Raw genomic sequence first — 26,723 nt, forward strand, 5'->3', positions numbered from 1 at the left:
GCATTTCTGCCTTTCTATGGTATTGAATACAATACAATACTATTTAAACAAAAATGTTGTTTCATGGATAAATATAAATGATGTCTTCTGCATTTATTGTGCTTTGTATTTTTTGTACAAATTTACATATACATTTCAATCCAATCAGATCCTGAAATATCACTGTTGTTTTTCTTACAATATTGTATTAATGCTTTTATGAGTTTAAAATTAACTTATATGTGAAGAATAATGTTGTTCCTTTTCAGTCCAAATTTTAGCTTTGTATAAAAAAAATCCAATAAATGCAGAAGGCATAATTTATATTTATTCATAAATCTACATTTTTTTGACTGGTACACTGAAAATAAGTTTTATTTTATTTTGAATTAAATGCGAAATTTTGAATTAAAAAGTCTGAAATAGCATTTGTAAAGCATATACCAGTCATCTTTGAATAATATTTTTTTTACAGTAATGTACTGCATTCAGTGAAATAGAAATGTTGAAATGCGTTTGGTAACTGAATGAATCAGCGCAGCACTAAAGCAGAACCTTCAGTGCAAGATCAGAATTAGGAAAACCATGTTGAGTTGGTTACTCAGTGTTTACGAGAAACTTATCATCTGGATGCCATAACTTTACACAGCCCACCACACACACACACACACACACACACACACACGATCAGGAGGCATTGAATCATCTCTGTGTATTGATCTGTGCATGTGGCTGACATTTATTAAAGCTTTTCCTTGTAACTGAGCTCCAGCAAATGGGTCGTTTCCTTCCTGCTCGTATCTGGCTTCAGTCCGGTTTCAGATGTCCCGTCTGTCCTTGTGTCCTCGCCATTCCTCAAACTGTCAGAACGCAACCTCTTTTAGACACGCTTGTCTTGTATGTCATTAGTTTTTATTGGTTGCATAAAACAAAGTAAAAACAAAAGTCAGGAAAGGAAGAGATCTCTTTAATGTCTCAACTGTTTCTTCTAGAAAGCAATGGGATTAAATTAAGAGCAAATGGAGATTTCTGCTGACTGTATGTCAGCTTTTGGCTCATTTGTGTCTATTCACAATTTTCTTAAGAAATTTTAGTGGAAATATCAATAAAGCTGATACCTAGTTGAAACATAGTTTAGAGCTTTCCAAGCTGCTCCACATTCATTTTATAACTCTATACTCTTACTGTATGTCAACTATTGACTCATTTGTGACCCTGGAGCACAAAAGCAGTCTTAAGTCTCTGGGGTGTATTTGTAGCAATAGCCAAAAATACATTGTATGGGTCAAAATTATTGATTTTTCTTTTATGCCAAAAATCATTAGGATATTAAGTAAAGATCATGTTCCATGAAGATATTTCATAAATTTCATACCATAAATATATTAAAACTTAATTTTTGATTATTAGTATGTATTGCTAAGAGCTTTATTTGTACAACTTTAAAGGTGATTTTCTCAGTATTTGGATTTTTTGCTCGCTCAGATTCCAGATTTTCAAATAGTTGTATCTCAGCCAAATATTGTCCTATCCTAATAAACCATACATCACTGGAAAGCTTTATTCTGCTTTCAGATGAGGTATAAATCTCTTTTGTGGTCCAGGGTCACATTTGTGTATGTTTTTATTTCTGCTGAGGATTTTAGTAGAAACATAGAGACAACGTTGATATTAAATGAAACAGAATTTGTGCATCTTCTGGTTCTGACCTGGTTATTCTCAGTGTGTTATGAGTAAGTCTGATTTTGCCGGTGGTCTTGGCTGTAGTTTTGTCCCAGATACGCAGCGCTCTGCACCGCAGACAGGGGGCGCCGTGGATCCCGTGTCCGTCCCCTGAGATCACAGATGACCTATAAAACCACATGCTCTTCTCAATGTGCTGAGACGACAAAACCAATGACCTGACCTCCCTTCTCTCTTTCTCTCTCTCCACAGACATTTCCAGAATTTCATTTTACACAGGTGAGTGACTTCATCATAAACTCTCTCTCTGTGTTTATTTCAAGCTGAGTCACACAGACTAAATCATCACGGAGGGGTTTGATTTGGACCGTGACTGTTGTAGGTTTTCTCTGTTCTGTTGAGCTCCAAAGGGTTAAAAATAATGACAGTTAGTGGCTAATGAAACTTTATAGCAATGAATCTGTATATTTTTTTATTTTATCTTTATTTAAGAACATAATTATGTCTCTTAAAAACTAAATTTCTGGTAACACTTTACTATAGGGGTTCATTTATTAACATTAGTTAACTTGATGAGTTAACATGAACTAACAATGAACAATTCGTCTGAAGCATTTATTATTCTTAATGAATGTTGATTTCAGCATTTAATACAATTTTAAATCTTTTAACGTTATCTAGTGCCAAGTGAACAAGTATGGACTTTATTTTTAGTAATTAACATTAAAAAAGACTTATAAATGTTGTAAATATATTGCTAGTTAACATAAACAAATACATCAACTAATGAGACTGTAAAGTATTACAGATTTCTTAACTGGTATTTTTGTTATTTTCCTTTATAAATATCTATTATATATCTAAATATCTATTTATTTTAATTGAGTAATTTATTAGAAGATGATGCCAATCCTGTGGCAGTGCCATTGTTCATTAATGCATGATATTTTTGAATGATTACCCTATTTATATAGCTCACATAGATTCATATATTGATTTATTTATTGACTTTTTCAGCATCATTACTGGTACCTAAGGATGTTTGTCATTAAGGAACACGGAATTATTTTTCTGTTACAATGAAATGTCAATACCAATATACTACATATTAAAATCCAAAAAATTAATAAAATACATAATAAGAATTCATTCAAAAGTCTACACATATATGCAGCTTTTGCTTCTCAAAAATAGTGAAAGAATATTGTAGCGTCCAAAAAAACAAAAAAAAAACACTCATAATAGCTTAGTGCTTGTTTGTTATTATAAAGACTCTGTGCTTTTGATTTTGATTTTGTTTTTATTTGCTGAGTGTTTGTGGGTGAGAGTGAGTATGTGCTTCATCTTTGGTGGTTTTGATTCATTAGTTTGAGTCTCGCTGAGGTTGGTTTGACGCAGTAACGAGAGGAAATGAATCGATGAGTCATTAACGCTTGCTCTGTCAGTGTCTCCGTTGCTGGCCAGCATTAACATTCATCACAAACCAAAAGTCTGTGTGTTTCTGCGGGAATCTGCTGCATTCAGAATATCATTCATGCATGAGACAGATGTTTCATATGAAGTGCTGGAATTGACTTACTGTAAGACTTGAGATATTATATCTGACTCATATGGAAATGCTCATTTAATTGTGTTTTTACTGCTTTTCAGTCAGTATTTATTTGCATGAGATCTGCTTTCTCTCTTTTAGCATTTATTCATATGGCAGACCATGATGAATGCTACAATGCAAGCCATTACTCATAATGGATCAATAGAGCTTGAAGTGCTACAGTACAGAGCTTGGAGAGTTCAATCCAGTACAGAACTGCAAGATTAAATTGTGTAGAATTAACCATTGATTTTGTGAGATTGACTGTTAGCAGGTGAAGTTTAATCAGCTTGTAAGTGACACATTCAGAACAGAGAAGGAGTTTTGTGCCGCTGCAGCATTGATGAGAAGCACCTGATTCACCAGCATGTGTTCACCTCGTTCATCAACACACTGTTTAATTACTCCACAGATGTGCTTTCCAGCATCTGCAGTCTGTGTTTTGAATGCGATACTAGTGTACTACTTACTGCACAATGCACACTACAATTGTATTTATTTATAATATATTCAAATTGTAGTAATTATTTTTTACATTTCCATATTTTATAGAAATTATATAATATAAAATATATATTTTATATCAATCATATATTGATATAAATATGCTGTAGTTTTATACTTTATTTCTTTTTAGGTTTTATATATTATATTTTAGATGAATTATATATTCATAAAATATATTATAATTTTATTAAAATGTATTTATTTTGCGTTTGTTATAGTATATTTTAGATACATTATTAGTATAAAATATATATATATTTTAGGTATCTTTTATATGAATTACATGTTAATAGAAAATATATTCTAAATGTATTTTAAAATTTGTATTAATTATATATTAAACACTTAAAAATTATAATAAATAATTAATATTATATATTATAATTATACATTAATATAAAATATATTGCAATTGTATGTAATGTATTTATTTATTGATTGATTTACGTATTTTTCAGTTTTTTATATTATATAAAAATTATATATTCAATTCACTATACTCAAATTATATATTCATACAAATATATTAGAATTATATTATTTTTGTATTTATTTATTTTTTTTGGCTTTGTCTTATATTTTATATAAAATATTTCATTTAAAATATTTATTTCGTCATTTATTTACATTTTTATATTTTATGTATTTTAAAAAATATATTATAATTTTATGTATTTATATTATACATTTATATTAATATATACAGTATATTATATATGCGGCCTTATGTCTCATGTGGGACGAAGAGGATTAATACAAAATTATATGTATATATATAAATAAAATAATTATATATTTATTAATAGTTTTTAGTTAACCTTTCTTTCTTTCTTTCTTTCTTTCTTTCTTTCTTTCTTTCTTTCTTTCTTTCTTTCTTTCTTTCTTTCTTTCTTTCTTTCTTTCTTTCTTTCTTTCTTTCTTTCTTTCTTTCTTTCTTTCTTTCTTTCTTTCTTTTCTCACAGCAGCCATGTGAATACCATGGTACTTTTTTGTAAGTGGAGTATCTATAATCTGTTTTGTACAGTTTCTTGATGATATATTGTCTTCTGAAGCTTGATCTCTTGGGATTTTCAGTGCCTCCTCTAGTCCTGACCCCTCCTCAGACTGTCCCGTGTGTGTGCGTGTGTGTGTGTGAGAGAGAAATAGTGTGTCTGTGTGTGTACGTGCGCGTGTGTGAGTGTATTGAGTGTGTGTGTGTGTGTGTGTGTGTGTGTGTGCGTGTGTGTGTTGTGTGTGTGAAGCGTGCGGTGGAGCGTGGAGTGTGTCTCAGTGCCGCTCCGTGTCCTGCTGAGGGAGTCAGAGCCTGTTTGTAAAGGCTTTTGTCAGGATCATTGGGCCGGATGTGAAGGGTTTGTATAGGAAAGCACTGCACCCCTCCCTCCCCAGCAGCCCCTTTGTCTGGCGCTCTCTCTGTGTTTGGGGTTTGTGAGTCGGGGGTGTAGATCCACAGCTCATGTTAGTGTCTGCATGAACGGCCAGCACTGCGTCTGACTGAGTGTGCTGTAATTTTACACAAGGACACAGAGGGAGGTGACGTCCAGTTATCAAAACAAAAATAATAAAAAAAACTAAAAATTCAAAAAAATATATATGCCAAGACAACAATATTTTATTTCAGCTAGATGCCAAGACAAAATGTCTCATTTTCATTTAGCTTAACTAGAAAGAACTAAAATAACAGGACCATCCTATATGCACCATTTTTATTTTATTTATTTTATTTATTTATTTATTTATTTATTTATTTTATTTTATTTTATTTATGGGGTAAGGTTTTACAGCTATTTTTAGAATTTTTAAGATGTATTTATTGTTGTTAATTTAATGGACATTGTTGAAAAATTACAAAAATTAGTTGAGCAGCTTTCCTCACACAATGAAAATATTGTGACAGTCAAATAAAAGAAAAAACTAAAAAAGCGATATAAAAAAAATTCAAAACAATAAAACCCACAAAGTTACTAAAAACTTGTTGTCTAAAAGAAACTTACAGAAAACAAATAAAAATGAAATAAAATAATTCCCAGTGGGCATTTTTCTCAGATTTAGCTCATTTTTGAGGAAAATTTTGACTCCAAACTTTCTCCAAGTTCCTTGTGACGTGGATCTGAGATGCACACACAATTTTGGTCTTGTGGGATAAAAACACATTTATTTGTGCTGTAGCAGTTAGAAAATGCTGGTTTAACGATCTGTACAGAATCCATGCATTTCCATGCTTTGACTGACTTAGATTGTGTCAGGTGAGCATTTCATTTCTTCATTCATTTTGAGGTCTGTGCTCTAGATTGTGTCAGATGTTTTTCAAAGTGTTTTACAGCACTGGTGAATGTCTCAGGCTGAGGATTGATTGATTTCTCTCGAATGTCTCAGGCTGAGGAAAAAGAAGTGTTTAACGGAGGACAATAACTAATCATCACCAATAAGACCACCAAGAAAACATTTATACAGACCCATCACACATCAGCACTGAGCGCATGTTACATAAACCACATCTCTAGATATTTATGACTGTGCATGAGTGCTGTTCCAGAGGTCATGCAGTATAATGATGCTGCCTTTTAAGTATTCAGGAGCAGCTGGGCCAAATACTAAAACAACATCCATATATAAAAGCATCTCACATCTCAGAATGTGGTTTTACATTACTCCACAAATGAGCTTTGTCACTTATTGTTATAAAGTGTCTGTGTTTGAAATGCAGTACTTGTCACTTATTGTTATAAATAATAAATAATATATTATAATTTAAATACGTTATAATAATATTGTAAATTCTAATAATAAATAATATATTGCACTTTTATTTATTTAGTTAGTAATTAATTAATTAATTTATTTATTTATTCATGTTTGTTTTATGCATTATATTTTATTTAAATTAGATATTATAAAATTGCATTGCAAGTAGGTTACATGGTGAATGATGAAATAGAAATATTCATTATAATCATGTTTTATTCAATAGGAAATAGTATTATTCATCAATAGGTAAATCCAATATGATTGGCTTTTAAAAAAATTCAATGTTTATTATTTTTATTACCTAATTAATATCAGTATTGCTATATTAAGCTATACCAATTTATATATTAATGTAAATTAATATAATTATTACTTTAATAACATCCTAATGTTGTCATTTATATATATATATAATCTGATTGATTGTAAATGTTCCTGGAGTTTTAGAAATATGCTATATAAATAATAAAAGTATTTTCGTAAATAAATTTGTATTATATTTATAATAATAATAATAATAATAGTTATTATTATTATTAGTCCTTGAGAGTTAACAAATTTAAATAGTGATAATAATAATTGTATTGTTTTATTATTAAATTAATCGTAATAAATAAAACAAAATCAAAACATTTAAAATAATAATAATAATGTTTAAAAATTAGTAGACTAAAAAAAAAAATGATAATAATAATTGTATTGTTTTTTTTTTGTTTTTTTTTATTTTTATTTATTTTAATAATAAAATAATTTTAAAAAACTCTCTGCATAAGTAGACTAATGATAAAAATATAGTGCGTTAGGAAACAAGAACTGTGTGACCGGCACCTGAAAAGGCAGCTGCCTGTGTAGGCAGTAAACAGCAAGGCAGCTCACTAGGTTTAGTTACAGAGCTGTGGTATAAAGAAAGCATGCAGTGAGCATGCTGGGAAACACAAATGGGTGTTATGGGGACAGAGGCAATAAAAAGGCATGCAGGTCAGCGCTGATTAACAAAATAATTCTTAAACATCCACATTAAAAAGAAATCATGAGTTGGTAAGCAGCCACTGTTGAAGGAAATGAGTGTGGGATTTGCATATTAATGAGGCTGCAGTGGCTCCCTCCCATCTGTCTCGTCCGAGATCACTTCAGCCTCTTCCTGTGAGATCTGTCCATCCAATCGGCTCAGTGGCCTCACCGAAGCAGAGAGACACGTCTCCATCTGTCTCGTCCGAGATCACTTCAGCCTCTTCCTGTGAGATCTGTGTGTTTCTGTTGATCTGCGCGTCAGGAAGCTGTGGATTATTGTCGTACCCTCAACACTGCCAAAAACACCGGGGTCTGTGTGTGTGGCGGGACGTCGCTGGGTCCCATGAAGGTGTTTGAGAGCGGTGGGTGCTGGCTGACCCTCAACACGGCCTCAAACAGACAGTCAGCCGCATACATGGAGAAAAGACGCTGCAGTCCTTTCCCCGTATGCTGGGCCGCAGGTACACTTCACACTGCTTGGTGTTTGTGTGTCGAGGTTTGCAGAGTTTCTGCTGATTGTATCTGGCCTGATAGCGTAGTCTGGATTGCAGTCAGTCTATGAGTCTATTTTGGTTAATTTTGTTAGATTTATTAATATTTTTTTATGAACATGAGCTTTATTTTATTTTATTTTATTTTATTTTATTTTGTTTGTATATTTTGTTAATTTATTATTTATTTTTTTTATTTCGTATATTGTTAACAAATTTTTATTTTGTTTTATCTAGTTTTTTAAAATGTTTTTTCTTTATTTGTTTTGAATTTTAATGTTTTATCTTGTTTATATAAATTGTAAATTTATAATGACTTTATTGTATGAGTTTTAAAATCTATTTATGTGAGTTGTTTTGGTAAATCGTTGATATTGTTTCTTTAATATGTTTTGTTACCTATTGTTTAAATCTTTGCTTCTAGATATATATGGATTTTAGGTCGGCACGACAGTGAACTAGAGAACGTGCTAGTTAAATCGTGTTTGTATTTTATTTTATTCTATTTTATTCTATGATTGCTAGTCTTTTTTTATTTATTGTTAATTTTATTTTATCTGTTTGTATTTTATTTTATTCTATTTTATTCTATTCTATTCTATTCTATTTAGTCTGTTCTATCTATTTTGTTCTAATTCTGTTTGTTTTTTGTTTTTAACTTTATTAGTCTTACTTTATTTTATTTTACTTTACTTTACTTTACCGGGGCCATAAACATTAATTAACACCACTCTGTGAAATACATAAAAAAAACTAATAATACAAATAATAAACATACAAATTTTAGACAATGTTTCTCTCATCTTACAAAGAGGAATCATACAACATAATTAATCATAAAGCACATTATTGTGAATTTTTTTTGGGTTAATTTTTTCAAGGAGATTTGATTTTCTCTCTGTGTGTGTGCGTGTGTGTGTGTGTATGTGTATCTCTGTTCATAAAACTCTCTGCTTGATTCTGTCCTCACTCTTTTAATGTGTGTATCCATCCAAGTAAAAATCAATATATAAAATCTTATTCAAAAATGTACTGAATGATCGGTTCGTGTGTGTGTTTGTGTGGTGTGATTTGTGTTTTGTGTGTGTGTGTGTGTGTGTGTGTTAACTGCTTAACCGTGTTCATAAAGGGAATCAGAAGAGACGAAAATTGATTTGAAAAAAGAATATGCTAGTAATTAAACTGTTGATACAATTAGCTGCTTCAGTCCTGGTTAAATTAATTGGCAAGTCACATTTCATCACTCAGTGGTGATTCTCATACAGTGAACAATCAAATTAATCCTGTAGCAAAACACGCGCATTGATGTTCTAGAAGTTCATTAATTCAGAATTAGGACTTCATGCTTTAGTTCACAGTTTCAGAGACTTGTAGTTTCTCGGATGATTGAAGATGGTTGTAGGGCGAACTAGTGATTATTTGATAATGGTTAGTTGGCCGATTATTTGCTTTATTTATTTTTAATCAACTTTTGTTTATTAATCGGATAAAAAGGCAGATTTTAAAAAAAAAAAACTATTTCCACATTCTGCCACAACGTCCATGCTCATCTTCCTCTTTAATCTCATCTCAACTGCTTTTTGGCTCCCATTCCTTCTTGTTTCCATGTTGCGATCATTTACTCTCTTCGCATCTTGTCTCTTTTGAGCTCATCTTCTTCTTTCATCCTCCTTTGCTGTCATCTTGTTCTTCCCCTTTCTTATATATCCTCTTTTTTTGCTTTATATCATTCTCATCTTTCTTCTTTTTTCTTGTTTTTCTTCCATCATCTTGTGCATCTTATTTTCTTTTTGTTGTCATCTTTTCTGCTGTTTTCTCATCTATCTCATCTCTTTTAAACTATTTCTTCACTTCTTGCTTACAGTATTTCTAATTGCTCTCATCTCATCTCTCTTGCTTCCTTCTCTCCTCTTTGGTCTCCACTGGTCCCGCTTTTTTCTAATTTTTTGGGTCACTGGTCCCTGAACATGAAGTCAGCTGTAGAATCCCATTGGCTCAATGTTGGTGCATGCTGGGATATCTGTGGTGTTTTATGAGCCACATCATATCTGTTCCACGAAGTTCATCAGCGGGACGGGTCCTCGATGTTCTCCATTGTTCACAAGCGGTTGACGCGCTCAGACTCGTCTCATGTGTCAGAAGACTCATGACTACTAGAGGATGGAAATTCATGTGAAAACACTCCACGCAATCGCCTCTGAAATGACTCAATTTTGGCAGGGCAGACGGTTGCGATGTGGTCTGTGGCTGTGGAGGCAGTTAAATAGGACTGAACTTCTGATATTAAGATTGTGAAATAGTTATTAAGATTCAGCTGCGGTCACTCGCATTCGCGATTGCTCACAGGTGAAGACATTTCTTCTGGCCATTGCCCATTTTATTCACCAGTGACATGATGCTTATGCGCGCTTGCTTTGTTGGGAACTTATTATCATCTGTATTATGGGAAATTAAAATTGCCCAGAAAAGAGTTTACTCATCAATATGTCGCTCTCAAATGGATGATTTTTTTAGAAGAAGCCCGTAATTTGTTGTAGAAGTCAATAATATTATAGCACACAATGCCAGTTTAAAGTATAAACACGATTAGCCACACAAGCTTGCAACTGCAGCGGCAGGAGAAAGAAATGCATTGAAATTTAAGATTTATGTATTATTGATATATTACTTTTATTTCATATAAAAAATAATAATAAATAAAAAATGAAAAAAAATGTATCTTTTTAAAAGAATGTCAAAAAAACAATGAGCCAAAATAACGATAAATAAATAAATGTAATAAAATACATTAAAATCTTATTAAATATTTGTAGGATTCATTTAATTGTAATTAATTCTTGTATTTGCTCATTTTATTTATTGTTTTATATATTATTTTAAATATATAAATACGACTTATAGTAATTGCCTTCTGTGGTTATGGATTAGTTAAGTAAGTTTATTAAATGCATTTTGTTCACTGTATTTGAAATAGATAAATCTAATTAAAAATGTATCCAGTATTTTTGCGTGCCATTTGTTTTTATGCATATTAGGAATTTAAAATGCAGTGTTCATTTTGTGTCGTCTCAATGTATGTCATCTATTGTCATGTTATTTGCCTGCAGTATGTAGAGCACATTCCAATTCACTCAGAAGGTTTCATTTCAGTCAGGATGCTGTCTATGTAGACAGCAAACACGCTCACTAGGTTTTGAAGCAGAGCCTGTAAGTCTCTTTGTCCTACATGAACTTCCAGTATTTGTTGTGTAAATGGTCATGGGGTGTGTCCGTCTTAAGCCACGCCCACACACCTGGACCCAGGTGGGTGTGGGTGAATATGATGAGACATCAGTGATGTGCAGGTAAACATGACTCACACACGGCTGTGACTGGAGAGATGAGCGCTTACTGTATGTCAGAGGAAGAGGCTTGGCCGTGTGTGTGTGTGTGTGTGTGTGTGGTGTCAGATGTTCCAGAGCTGTAACAGGCACAGACGTGTGTCTGGGATTTCTGTACACCACACGTCTCTCCTCATGTTTCTCGACAGAGATGGACGTCTGTCGCTTGACTCTGATGTGCCGTGTGTTTGCTGGCCGTTTCTACTCACAGGTAGGACTGTCACGAGCCGCTCTGATGCTCAAAGCTTACGTATGACTTCAGATAGACAGCTGTTTACGCTACTGATCAAATGCTTGAGGCTTTTTTTTAAAGAAATTAATACTTTTATTCAGAATGGCTGCATTAAATTGATCAAAAGTGACAGTAAAGACATTTATAATGTTACAAAAGATTTATATTTCGAAAAATGCTGCTCTTTGGAATTTTCTGTTCATCAAAGAATCCTGAAAATAAAATGTATCAAGTTTTACACAAACATATGAAGCGGCACAACTGTTTTAAACATTGATAATAATCAGAGATGTTTCTTGAGCAGCAAATCATCATATTATAATGATTTCTGAAGATCACGTGACACTGAAGACTGGAGTAATGATGCTGAAAATTCACAAAAATATATTACAGTTTAACAGATATTCACACAGAAAACATTTCTTTTAAATAGCAATAATATTTCACATTTTTACTGTATTTTTGGTCAAATAAAAGCAGTCTTAGTGAGCAGAAGAGACATTAAAAAGTCTTACCAACCTTAAACTCTCTGTGTGTGTGTGTGTGTGTGTGTGTGTGTGTGTGTGTGTGTGTGTTCACTGTTTTAACCTGTGTTCATCCAGGGAATCATGAAGAGAGAAGATTTGATTTGAAAAAGAATATGTCTATTAATTAAAATTGGTTGATACAATTTAGCTGCTTCAGTTCCTGGTTAAATTAATTGCAAGTCAACATTTCATCACTCAGTGTTGATTCTCATTACAGTGAACACATCAAATAATCCTGTAGCAAACACGCGCATTATGTTCTAGAAGTTCATTCATTCAGAATTAGTTCATGCTTAAATCACAGTTTCAGAGACTTGTGTTTCTCTGGATGATTGCAGATGGTTGTAGGGCTGCAACTAGTGATTATTTTGATAATTGGTTAGTTGGCCGATTATTTTATTTATTTATTTTTATCACTTTTTTTTATTAATCGGATAAAAAGGCAGATTTAAAAAAAAAAACTATTCCACATTCTGCACAACGTCCATGCTCATCTTCTCTCTTTTCATCTCATCTCAACTCTTTTTGGCTCCCATTCCTTCTTTTCTTCCCTGTTGCGCTCATTACTCTCTTCTCATCTTGTCTCTTTTGCGCTCATCTTCTCTCATTTCTCCTCCTTTGCTGTCATCCTGTTTCTTCCCTTCTTATATCTCCTCTTTTTTTGCTCTTATATCATCTCATCTCTTCTTCTTTTCTTGTTTTCTTCTCTCATCTTGTGCATCTTATTTTCTTTGTTGCTCATCTTTTCTGCTGTTTTCTCATCTTATCTCATCTCTTTTAACTCTTTTCTTCACTTCTTGCTTACAGTATCTTCTATATTGCTCTCATCTCATCTCTTCTTTGCTCTCTTCTCTCCTCTTTTGGTCTCATCTGGTCCCTCTTTTTCTAATTTTTTGGGTCACTGTGTCCCTGAACATGAAGTCAGCTGTAGCTCCATTGGCTCAACTGCTGGTGCATGCTGGGATATCTGTGTGTGTTTATGAGCCCATCATCTCTGTTCCACTGAACAGACTCATCACATACTGTCCCACGAATTACCCATCACTCCAATAAGATTTAAACGCGCTCAGACTCATCTCATGCTGTCTGAGGAATGACTCATGACTCCTAGATGACGGAAATTCAGCGAAACCTTCATGCAGTCGCCTGGAATGACTCATTTTGGCAGGGCAGACGGTGTCGATGTGGTCTTTGGCCTGTGGAGCAGTTAAATTAGACTGAACTCTGATATTAAATACATTGAAATAATTATCCTGATTTATCTTAAATTCATAAATGATTACATGCTCACAATGGGAAGAGATTTCCTTCAGCTTTGCTCATTTCATTCATGATTACATGGCCATTTCCGTGCTGCTTTCTCTTATATTGGGAAATGATTTTAACCAAAACAATATTATTTTAAACATAAATTCACCTGAAAAACAATATTTACATCATAATCAGTCACCAAAAACAATATGATTACACCAATCTAAATCACCAAATACATTCATTGCACCGGGTTAAATGTTTAAATGCATTTTACAAAACAACCAAAAAACCAAAAAAAATTGCATCCAACAATATTTAAATAAAAACAAACATATATATCCATAAATAAAAATTTATAATTATTTTAATTAATAATATTATTAATATTCACTTTAAATAAAAAATTCAAACTCTACTGAACCCAGTTGTAAGTCGCATCTCATGTGGTTCTAATTAGTAATGCTATTATTTGTATTAATTCTACATTAAATTCATTATTCAGTCCGCTCAGAATGTTCTGTTTCAGGAGGCTTCATATGTAGAAGCGCACTGAGTTATAAAGCAGAGCTTGTAAGTCTCTTTGTCCTACATGAACTTCAGTATTTGTTGTGTAAATGGTCATGGGGGTGTGTCCTGTCTTAAGCCACGCCTCCACACACCTGGACGGCAGGTGGGTGTGAGGAATATGATGAGACATCAGTGATGTGCAGGTAAACATGACTCACACACGGCTGTCGCTGGAGCAATGAGACCTTACTGTATGTCAGAGGAAGAGGCTCGGTCGTTTTTTTTTTTTTTTTTTTTTCTCCTGACGTAAATGGATAGACATGTGTCAGATATTTCAGAGCTGTAACAGGCACAGACGTGTGTCGGGGATTTCTGTACGCCGCACGTCTCTCCTCATGTTCCTGGACAGAGATGGATGTGTATCGCATGACTCTGCTGTGCTGTGTGTTTGCTGGCCGTCTCTGTTCACAGGTAGGACTGTCTGTGTCTGATGCTCACAGTTCAGAATTTGGCTTCAGATTGACGTCTGTCTACACTACTGATCAAATGTTTGTTGAAAAAAACTTGTTTTATTCAGCAAGAATGCTTTAAACTGATTAAAAGTGGCAGTATAGACATTCATAACATTACAAAAGATTTCTATTTCAAATAAACACTGTTCTTTTGAACTTTCTGTTCACTAAAGAATCCTGAAAAATAAAATGTATCACAGTTTCCTCAAAAATATTGTGCAACTGTTTCAACACTGATCATAATCAGAAATGTTTCTTGAGCAGCAAATCAGCATATTAGAATGATTTCTGAAGATCATGTGACACTGAAGACTGCAGTAATGATGCTGAAAATACAGCTGCGCATCACAGAAATAAATTACATTTGAACAGATATTCACATAGAAAACAGCTATTTTAAATTGCAATAATATTTCACATTTTTATTGTTACTATTAAACAAATAAATCAAATAAATGTGACTCAAAAATCAAAAATAAAAAATTAAATTAAAACATTTATAAAACACGAATCTGTTTTTATTAATATATGTACATATAATAATCAATACAGAAATTCTAATAATAATTTAAATAACGAGGACTAATCTGAATGATTTGCTGTGGTAACTGGCAGCATGTCTCAGATCTGTAAATGTGTGTTTAACCTGAAATGGTATTTGAAGCTCTGTTTCTCAGAGTGTTTATCTTTTATTCGATTAGTTTTATATTACGCTGGAAACGGGAAGCACACACTTGCGTAACTGCGTAACTGTGCTGCTGTGTGTATTTGTTCCTGCACGTTTGTTTATCTGTGTGTCGGGTGTGTTTCATATCTGTGATGGTGATAAGCAGACGTCTGGGATTGTTGGAATGCTGCTGGTGGGAATGTGCCGTGATTCGCCTCAAAACCGCTCGAATATCAATCCTTCCCAGCATCCTTCTGTCCTGTTTAATGTATGATTAGATGATCAGCAGAAATGTTGAGTGTTGAGTTAACCAGCTTAACAGTCCAGTTAACCGACCAGATTAGTCAAGATGGATTAGTCAGCCAACCCTCTAGCTGGAAACCACCAAAACCAGCTTTAAATCACTAGAAAGATGTTTAATCTTCCGCCTGATCTGATTTGTGAAACCATAAATGATCCTGGTCTGTTAACCCTGATGTAACTGCGAGTAGTAGGTGTCTACTGTTTCATCTGCTCTTGTATTTCATGAGTAAATGTATCACATAGTTTACAGTGCTTCGCTATATTTGACCGTCTGGCTCTCGAGTCGCTTCACACAGCAAGACCGAGCGAGAAATGTGCTCAGATTGAATCAGAGGTGTGAGAAATGTGAGATAACATTAGAAAGTTCTTCTCACTTAGGAAAACGTGTCCATTTTTTATTGCCTGTGAAATTAATTTTATGGACAAAATAGGGATGCATGATTTAGGGGAAAAATCTAATTGCAGTTTTTCTGATAAATTCAAATTTGCTGTGATTATTTGTAGCATTGCTATTTAAGAATCTATTAAAAATAATTAATTATAGTATTTATTTTGAAATAGTTTTATTTTAACATTTTCCATTATTTTCATTTAAAATAAGGTTTTAAGGTAATTCGGTTGTGTTTTTGTCTATTTTTATATGTAGAGTATATAGTTTTTATAAGTTTTAAATCTAGTTCTTTTAGTACATCAAGTTAAATTTAATGCTAATTAGACATTTTTTGGCAACTAGATGAAATATAATAAGCTTATTTTTAATATTTTATTTTATTTCATAATTATCAACAATTTATTTAATATTTTATTCTTTTGTTATTTTAATTATAATAATTATTACTATTTACTGTTATTTTTATATAAACACATTGAACAAAATATTACAAACATTGTAAAATAAGAGATAATAAAAAATATATATTTTTCTTAATTTTTTATTTTTTTATATAATATTTTAAGAAAAATAATTTAATAAAAATAATACTATATATTACAATACTAATATTTATGGCTCTCTTCATTTTTTTTAAACCCTAAACCATCAAGCTTTTATTTTGGTGTGAATCCGCAGTGACACCTTAATGCTTTTCAGTGCCGCACTTCACACTCAAACATTACGTGCATATATTTATTTAATTAAATTACAATTAAATGATAAATCGCAGTAATTAATCCGACTACAGCCCTATGGAGAATGACCCTGACCTGTTTTCCCTTCTCTCTTGTTTCTGCACAGAATATGACAGACACCTAGCGCACAGTAAAGGCATGGCGACAGCATACCTGGAGCCCAACCACACCCTGGGCGCCGGGGCCAAGGCCCGTCTCAGCGCGGGAACAGAGCGGGTCCCCGGGGCCCCGGACAGAGTCCTGAAGGTCTTCCATCACTTTGAGAACAACAGCGAGCACAGCACCTGTTCCAGCAACATCCGGCATGGAGACGCCACCGACGTCAGGGTAAGAGAAACATCACAGTTCTGCTTAGTGTCTGTGTTCTTTATGCTAACAGAACCAGTTTCTGAGGGTTTTATATGGTTTCTAGATGGTCCAAGCTGTCCTTTTATAGTCATTAGCTGGTCTGAGTTGTCTGGCTCTTTCTCATTAATTTTTTTTTATTATTACTTTAATGAGAATCTACCTGTCCGGACCAATTAATATATTTTATTTTTTTATGAATATTTTTTAAATGCATTTATTTATTTATTTATTTTCAAATGCTATGTTTAAATGTATTGTATTTTAAGTATGTAATTCATATGATTTCATCAATTATAAACAATTTATATATTTAATTTGCATTTATAAATATGTAAATTATTTATAATTGCTAAAATCATATGTATTATACATATGTAATTTTAATTTTTATATAATTATTTGTTTATAAATAATAAAACATTAAAAAAATTAATAATAAATAAATCAATATATTGTGTAATATATTTTATTATTATTATTATAATTTTTTGGTAATGTTTTTCTAACAAATCCATATAAAGCTGGTCTAAATAGTAGTTATAACATTTTTTATTAATAATGCAAATAAACAAATATAGTAATGTATCATTAATTTATAGTGTTATTAACACATTATTTAAATTTCTGTAGCTGTTAAAAAAACTACAGCTGTTAGAATTTGTATTTTTCATACTAACAAATCCAGATAAAACCGGTTCCTGAGGATTTTCACATGGTCATCTATAGCCATTAGCTGGTTTGATCAGGTCTAGACAGTTGCTTGTTTTTAATCGGGTAAACCAGTTTGTTCAAGGGTGTTTAGAGTTAGAAGACCACTTCAGACCAGCAACACACCGGCTACAGAGTGTGGTTTTCCTCTTTACAGACAGTCTCTTGATTTTTGCAGGATGGGTTTGGTGACAAACAACTGAAGCTTCAAAGTTTCTGAATGAATGTCAGGTTTCCATCACTGGATGTGTAAATCTGTCCTGTGGAAGCTCGGCTTTCACTGAAGAGCTTAATTTTTCCTCCTGAGAGGACTGAGAGGGGAGCGGGTTAGAGACGCAGCAGTTGTATTGATCAGTGTCTGTGTTAAGTGGAGTCTTTGGCAGGAAGGATAAACATGATGTTCCTCTTGATCAGATGGTCTCTGGTGATTTCTCACGTTTCCACTCTGACCACTGAGGCCTTTATAACTGACTGGATGCAAACTCTCTTAATGCATGATCATTTACAGTCAATAAGAGCAGCTTATTGCATCATCATACATTACAATACAGTCAAAAACAATACAACAACAGGAAAAAATTCCACAATACACAATCTTACTATTCAGACTAATAGACGGAAAACAACAATACATTTTGGACAGAAAATCCAGAATACATTTTATTGCACTTTATTTATTTGCATTTGTAGATTTTAATCACTATACATTCCTTTAATGTTTAAATCTCCACTTCTATAAATAATCATTAATATATTATAAAAAAAATAAAGAAATATATAAAAAAAAAAAAAATCAATAAAGCATAAATCATTAATGATATATTCATACAATATTCTGAAGGTTTTTACAGAGGGATTTGTTGTATTTTTTTCCGTCTGTTGTGTTGACAGTATTTTCTGATTTATTGCATGATGAAAAGAGATATCCATAATCTCCTCTGTAAAAAAACATTTGCCTCTAATATCTCAACAAAATCAGACAAGCACTTTTAAAACAGACTTTGTCCAGTGTTAGATTTCTGTTCTGGAAATGTATGCAAAAGGAGTGCATATTTAATTAGGTAATGCATAATTTGCATCTTTAAAAATAATAAAAACACTGGTCAATTTTGAGATGCTGGCCTGTTTTGCTTCTATATCATTTTATTTCAGAGTAATGAAAAAACATCCAAGATACACTGTTTATTTATTTATTTATTTTTTTGCATCTGTAGATTTGAATTATACATATCTTTAATGTTTAGTAGCACTTACATACGCCAACATTTACTGTTTTATATTAATATCTATGTTCTGAAAGTTTGTTCATATATCTGATTTTATACATTTTATTCCTAAAAACAGTAAAATAGTTTATATATATATAGTTCTCAAAAAAAATATATATATATATATATAGTATATCTATATATATATATATATATAGTATATTTATATATATATAGTTCTAAAAAAAAAAAAAAAAAACGTTAATGTCAACAAAATAAAACAGGAATTTTGAATATGGCTCTGTCCAAATGTATACAAATTTGTGCATATTTAACTAGATAATACCACATTTGCATATTTATCAGAAAATTTGTCTTAATGTACTGTGATGAATCAGCAGGGGAAGACTGGTAATATCTGTTAGTTATAATTTTTACCATATTCATCTGTGGTGTGTATTCTGATCTTTGAGAACATGCAGAGGTCTGGCTGATCTTTAGTGGTTGAAGAGAAGTGGAAGAACGAATGGAAAAAAAAATAACTCTGGTTTTGATTTAAAGTGTAATACAGTTAAACTTCAACTGTATTCAAGTGTGAAACCATGTCATTTCTGCTGAAAATGACTTATTTTATTTTATTTTATTTATTTTTATTTTATTTGGCAGTCCCTTTGGATAAGGGCATCTGCTTAATGAATAAATGAATATGTAAATATAAATCAAATGCATTAGCATTCAGACCTAAATATAAAATAACAAGGCAGGAATGGCAACTTCTAATTGACAATTTGCATGCAAATCATTTGTGATGCTAATGATGCTGAGCCGAACCATTGCTGATCACACAGAAATGAAATGCATGCTTTTGTGTTTTATAAATGGATTGAAAGTCATTTCAGAGAAAATACAGGGAAGGTTGTTAATGTCTAGTTTTTTTTTTGTTTTGTTTTTTCATGTAGTCGCTATGTCTCAGTCGCAGATGTTTTTGCGATTTTTTCTGATTTAAAATATATGTGAATTCATTCATGTTGTTTTTATTGTGCTAATGAATACGGTGCAGTGCTTTAAAATCATCAATTCTGATTGAAATGCCTTTGCATCAAGTCTCTATTGAATTCCACCAGATCTCTGTTTTATAATTCAGGTTGAAGTATCAGTTTTTAGCTGTGCACCATGTTAACATATCATATAGTTAAGTTCATTTGAAATGCAGATCTACACCGTAGTGATTATCTCATTAAACTCAAAGCACTTTAATTATTCTAATGGGAGATTTGCTGTTGTTTCAGTCTCAGATTAACCAGCCGATAGCAAACAGCTTGTCATCCATTATAACTTGTCTTTGCTCATGTCCTCCGGATATTTGAAGGACTGAAAAGTCAGTTACAAAATGCATGTTCATTTCAGTTTCATGCACTGAAAAAAAAGATCTAGAAACAAATTTCACTCAGAAATTGTTAGCAAATTATAAAATTAATTACAAAGAAATGGCAAGTAACATTAAAAATGAAGTAGAAAGATTGAAATAGTATATTCTTGTAAAACATGCTCTCATAATCTTTATTTACAACTTATTTTACAGTGGGTGCCTTGTTTTGAGATGTCTGATAATAATAACTTTAATAAATGTGACCCTGGACCACAAAACCAGTCATGAGGGTCAATTTTTCGAAATTGAGATTTATACATCATCAGAAAGCTGAATAAATAAGCTTTCCATTGATGTATGATGGTTATGATAGGACAATATTTGGCAGAGATATGATTATTTGAAAATCTGTAATCTGAGGGTGCAAAAAATCAAAATATTAAGAAAATCACTTTTAAAGTTGTCCAAATGAAGTTCTGAGCAATGCATATTACTAATATAAAAAATAAAGTTTTATTATATTTACAGTAGGGAATTTACAAAAAATCTCAAAAAAACAAGACAATAATAATTTTGACCAATAAAATATATTACATAAAATAAAAACAAAAAAACCCCGACCCATACAATGTATTTTTGGCTATTGCTACAAATATACCCCAGAGACTTAAGACTGCTTTTGTGCTCCAGGGTCACAAATATTTGGATGCAACATTTTTTTTTTTTTTTGGTCAATTTCAGAATCTCATACTACAGTACTTGAGTTGATTTTTTACAGACTGATGATCCAGATCTTACAGAAAGCACACATAATGCTGGAAAAGTGCTCCCAGTGCCAGGGTGCATTGGGGAATCCAGCTCTGTTGTTCCCGCACACCACGGGTTTGCCAAACCGTCAGTGGTAATCTGAAAGCCATGTGTAGAAGGCGGTTCCAGCCGGCCTGTGCTCTGTTTATAAGTCGTCTCCTGCTGGTAAAGCCTAACGCTGAACTGTCCTGACGGTCCTTTTAGCCTGAAAATGGGCCACAGACGGAGCTTTGGGGGACTCCGGCCGTGAACGTGCCGTCATAAATATGCAGTGTTTTGGCTGGAGTGTCAGTGTGAGTTTGTAGACCTGATGAAATGCGTTATCTAGTCTGTGAAGAGCACTGTAGTGTGTTTGCTGACCACTGTCTGAGAGACACTGTCTGGGTGCGTTACTGTAGTGTCTCTCTCTCTCTTTTTTAAAGTTATTCAGTCTGCACAAAGACACCAGAAGGGAATTTAAATATATATATATATATGACACTAGGCTGGTTGTTTATGTAAAATTCATCTGATGTCACAGGTCTGCGTATATTGGTTTAGAACTATTCATTTCATAATTTTAATTTTATTTTTATTTTGTTTTTAATGTTGGTGTAACATATTGTGAGGTTGTTTTCACATTGATCCCACATTTCATTGGTTATTAATAATCTTAAATTTTGGTTTCTGTCCTTCCAGGTTAAAAATTATTTAAATTAATAAATACATAATAATATTCAACTGAGATGATGTACCTTTCATTTGTAAAGTATTTCAGTCAGTGAAATGGTATTATTTATATACAAGTGTATTTTTTTATGTTTTGAAACAAAAAATGTAATTTTAGGTTTAGTTATGTAATTTTAGTTGTTACGTTTTAGCCATTTTGTTATATATTTTTATTAGTTTTTGTTTTATGTGTGTGTGTGTGTGTGTGTGTGTGTGTGTGTGTGTGTGTGTGTGTATACACATATAGAAAATTACCCAAAATAATTTTTAATAGTTTTTGTTTTAGTTTCAGTTAAGAACACTGATTTCAGTCATTTGGTTATTTAAAATATGACATTATCATTGAAATGTAATTTATAAGCGTAATTTTCTATTTTTATTTATAGTGACATTTATATATTAATTTTCAGTCAAATTTATACTTAAAATAACTAGATTCTGATCTATACCATGACCATATAAAATTAAAATATATTGTCATAAAATTTACAGTAAAATTAAATTTATAGTTGGAGTACTTTGTAAGTTATTGTGGAGTACATTAGGCTGCTATTGGATCTTATTTATCTAACTACATTGCAGCTGATTAGATCATTAATTTAGCAATGGCAATAATCCACCTCATAGCATCAGTATTTATTCTGGCTCTTATGTGATTTCGTAATCCATTTAGTGTGTAACCAGAATGACATTCAGACACATTGCCAGAATCCCTCTGAAGTGAATGCATATGTGTGTGTGTGTGTGTGTGTGTGTCCTCAGAGCCCTTGGCAGCTCTGCCCGTGTCCTCTATGATGATGTGCAATTCCTCTATGATGAGAACTGAAAAATGTATTGTATTTTGGTGTATTTGTGGGGTTTAAAGTAAAAAAATAAAATAATATTTAGTCTCATGAAGCTGAGGTGGATTTACACGGCGGGATCCAGGTCGGATCCATTACGCTCTCTAATCATTGAATAACAGCCGCAGGATTTTTACGGTTCTATAAATCAGTTTATATATCGCAGTATGCCGTGCGTTACGGGATTTTTATGAGCGTGAACTGTGTGTTTTGTGTCTGCAGGGAATCATTCAGAAGATCGTGGACATTCATAAGGTCAAACACGTGGCTTGTTTCGGGCTGCGTCTCACTCATGTGCCGTCGGGCGACATCCACTGGCTCCACCCAGATATGGGCGTGTCCCATGTGAGGGAGAAATACGAGCAGAACCGCCCACAGGACGAATGGAGGTAAATCATTCACACACGTATCACACGCAATAATCATTCACACACAAGATGAACTATAATGCTGTCTAATAAACCCAGCTTTGACGGCAAATGGACTCTGGTTCATCCTGCTCTGAAATATTACTTATAACCATCAATTTTTGCACTTGAAAAAACTGTGTTATTTAAGTATTTTATGTATTTTGATATTTTTTGAACAATTATAATATTTTATGTTTTTTTTTGTACAATTATAATATTTTGATATTATCATTTATTTATATATTTCCAATTTAGTTTAATTCTTAGTCATTTTTTTATGTGCTTTTGTAATTTTTATTAGTTTTATTAGTTATTAGTTTAGTAATTTTAGTACTTCAAGTTGCCAAGGCATTTTTTTTTTTTTTTACGTTTAAGTTTTATATTAAAAGTTAGTCATTAGTTAATATTTGTTCATTCATGTAATGACTAATTAACAATGAGCAATATATTTGTTAATCTAACTTGATAAAAATATAACATTGTTCATTGTTCATGTTAGCTCAGGTCCAGGTTAAATAATATTAACATGCAAATTTTGATTTTAATATTGCTTTAGTAAATGTTAAAATATATAATTTACATATATATTAGTTTAATTTTAGTAATTTTATTATGTGCTTTTGTTTTATTTATTAATTTGGCAATTTACAATTTACAATTATTAACTAAAATAAATGAATATATATATATATATATATATATTCAATATATAAAATATATATATATTATATATAAAATATATATATATATATATATATATATATATATATTTTATATATATATATATATATATATAATATATATATATACATATATATATATATATATTACATATAAAATATATATTTTACATATACATATATATATATATATATATATCTATATATATATATATATATTGCATACATATATTATCATATATATATATATATTAACTGAAATAAAATGCTTTATTTATTTCAGTTAATAATTTTAGTACTTAAACTTAAGTAACTTATTTGTTTATTAGTAGTTATTTATTATTTTATCTAATATTGATATTTTATTTTATTTCAACTTAATATGCTGAAATAAAATGCTTAATCATATTATTAGAGTTTAATTTTAGTTTTTTTTTAAGTATTATAGTATTTAAAAAAAAGTTTTAATAGATGTAGTTTTAGTTAACAATAACAACACTGTGACGAAGATGACAAAATTGCCCTTAATTGATGACCCTTCAAAGTTCTCGCAACATAATTTTGCCCTGTATTATTATGTTTTTTTTTTACATCCCAATTTTCTATACATTTTCAAAACGTAATTCTTAGAAAAGGAAATTCATTCATGTTTGTGATATTTCTTTGCATCACATAGATTTAGATTTTGACCCCTCCTGAAAAACATTATAGACCAGCCTAAGCTGGTTTACTGATCTCAGCTGGACCAGTCTAGTCAGGCTGCTCTGTGAGCTGGTTCTAAAGGGGTTTCATGCAGTTTTCAGCAGGTCAGGTTGGGAGACCGGCTCAAACCAGCATGTGGTTAGGGTTACATCACATGTATCTGTACGGGACAGGAGGGCCGGTGGTTGCTGTGGCAATGCTCTTGTGATTGTGTGCTTGTGGCAGGAGGAGTATTTAAATTCATCGTCCTATAAATTTAGTGTGCCTGCTGCCGGGTGTGTGTTTTATTTTATCACAGGGTTCAACGGGAAAAACCCATGATGCATCATTGCACAATAGTTTCTGCAAATGTTTGTGCAATAACTGAGAAAATGTGTGTACAATATGTGCGTGACTTTCTGAGCTTTCAGTTTTTTTTGTTTTTTTTTTTTTTCAAAGTATTGCTTTTTTATTGAACGTAGCTCATTCATTTGCTGCCAAGTTTCTCGATAATAAGTGCAAACGCCAAAAACTATGCATCAGATCCAGTGATTTTAGCAGCGCCTGGGAACTTGTAAACATGACTTTTTTCACTGATAGATTTACGCACCGTTACTGCATCACTACCATTCAAGCCTTTTTGTGTCCAAGTAACGAGATTTATTCTCTTTTTAAAATCAAGCGCTACTTTTATTCCTCAGCAAGGATGTTTTAAAATGATCAAAAAGTGACGAGTAAAGAGACATGAATAATCGTACAAAATAATTTTATATTTTTTAAATAAATTCCTATTCTTTTTAGACTTTCTATTCATCAAAGTATCCTGAAAAATAAAATATATCACGAGTTTCCCACAAAAAACAGTGAAGCAGCACAAACTGTTTTTAAACGCAAATAATAATCAGAAATGTTCCATGAGCAGCAAATCAGTTATGGCTAGAATGATTTCTGAAGATCATGTGACACTGGAGGAGCTAGAGTAATGATGCTGAAATTACAGCTTTGATCCACAAGAAAATAATTTTTTTTTTTTTTACTGTATATCTCGCACAGAAAGCAAAAATGTAATATTTCACTATTTTTACAATGTATTTTTTGATCAAAATAAAATGCAGCCTTAGTGAGCCGTAAGAGACTTCCTTCAGAAACATTAAAATCATTATTCCTGAATAGTCGAAGATTTCTCTTTACTCTCCGTCAGTGTTTATGTGAAAGACTGGTGGGAAACCCCATCGAATTCGCTTCCCAACAATCTGGGTTACAGTCATTCTGGCGATGGAGTGCTCTTGCTGCTCTGAAGTGAGGTAGGTTTTGTGAATCTCGGGGGCTGCGAATAGGATAAGGTGCGTTTGTCTGTGGATGGAAGCGTCAGCTCTCAAGCTGATGGCATTCTTTAGGGAGCTGTGTGGATCTCTCACGCACTCCAGTTTTGTTGCTAGCCAAGGCAGATGAGCTCATGTTCAGGTGGGAGGCATGGTGATAGGTGAAATGCCTTCCTGGCTGAAGATCATCTAGCTTTTTCAAAAATGACGCCATTGGCTGGGCCAACAGAAGGCCTCACACACGACTGGGATATGCCCCATCATATCCAGTGCTACCGTCATATATATATAGTATATACATACATATATATATATATATATATATATATATATATATATATATATATATATATTTTTAAATATTATTATTCAAAATGAAAAAGCCAAATATGTATATATAGTAGTTCATATACATGAAAAAATATTTTTAAATTTAATTTAATAATATACATTTATACAATTTATTTTATTATATTTATCAAATATTTTTATATAGTTTATTTTATTTTTATAATAAAATATTTTACTTTTTTTTCAATTGTATTTAAATATATATTTATATTTACTATATAATAGATTTTTCAGTTTGTTTTAACTTGGCTATATTTCATCACGTTTTTGTAACTTTGTATATATTAATACTACGTATATAATTTTAAGTAAAATTAATTTACACAGTTTGATTTTCTAAGTTAAGATTTTTGTGAAGTAACTGTGTATTGTGAATAAAAGCACTATAAAAAATGCATTTACCGTTGATTTAAATATATTTATATTGTCAAAAATCTCTTTTAAAAAGTCATTTTTACAATAACACAAAATGTATTATAATATTGGAAATGTATTTTTTTAATAAAAATTGGCATTTGGGTGTTTCAACAAAAATATATTTGGGTTTAGGGTTTTTGAAAACTTTTTTCAAACTGTTATGTTGTGACTGTTTACAACATGTATTCAGCATAGATTCTACGGTGTATGTTGGCTAGAAAGAAATAGTTTTTTTGCTGTGTTGATCGTAGCTTCCCAACCTCAGTGGTTTTATTTGTTAGAGTATTTTAGCCTAATTTGATTCTGCTTTCAGTCTACTTCTGTTTTTAGATCAGTTTTAATTTTTAATTTTATA

At 31.8% G+C, this 26,723-nt stretch overlaps 1 protein-coding gene across 1 annotated transcript in view; it reads left to right on the plus strand.

Moving 5' to 3' along the window:
- Window positions 1-7,827: 7,827 nt before the first annotated feature.
- LOC109092806 (focal adhesion kinase 1-like) overlaps window positions 7,828-26,723 on the plus strand; it is a 54,192-nt gene continuing 35,296 nt past the window's right edge. The window contains 3 exon segments of the mRNA XM_042744819.1: window positions 7,828-7,977; window positions 16,624-16,844; window positions 22,730-22,913. Of these exon segments, the coding sequence (XP_042600753.1) occupies window positions 7,860-7,977; window positions 16,624-16,844; window positions 22,730-22,913 (523 nt within the window). The 5' untranslated portion in view covers window positions 7,828-7,859.

The sequence above is a fragment of the Cyprinus carpio genome, chromosome B19 (genome assembly GCF_018340385.1).
Source record: "Cyprinus carpio isolate SPL01 chromosome B19, ASM1834038v1, whole genome shotgun sequence".
NCBI lineage: Eukaryota > Metazoa > Chordata > Actinopteri > Cypriniformes > Cyprinidae > Cyprinus > Cyprinus carpio.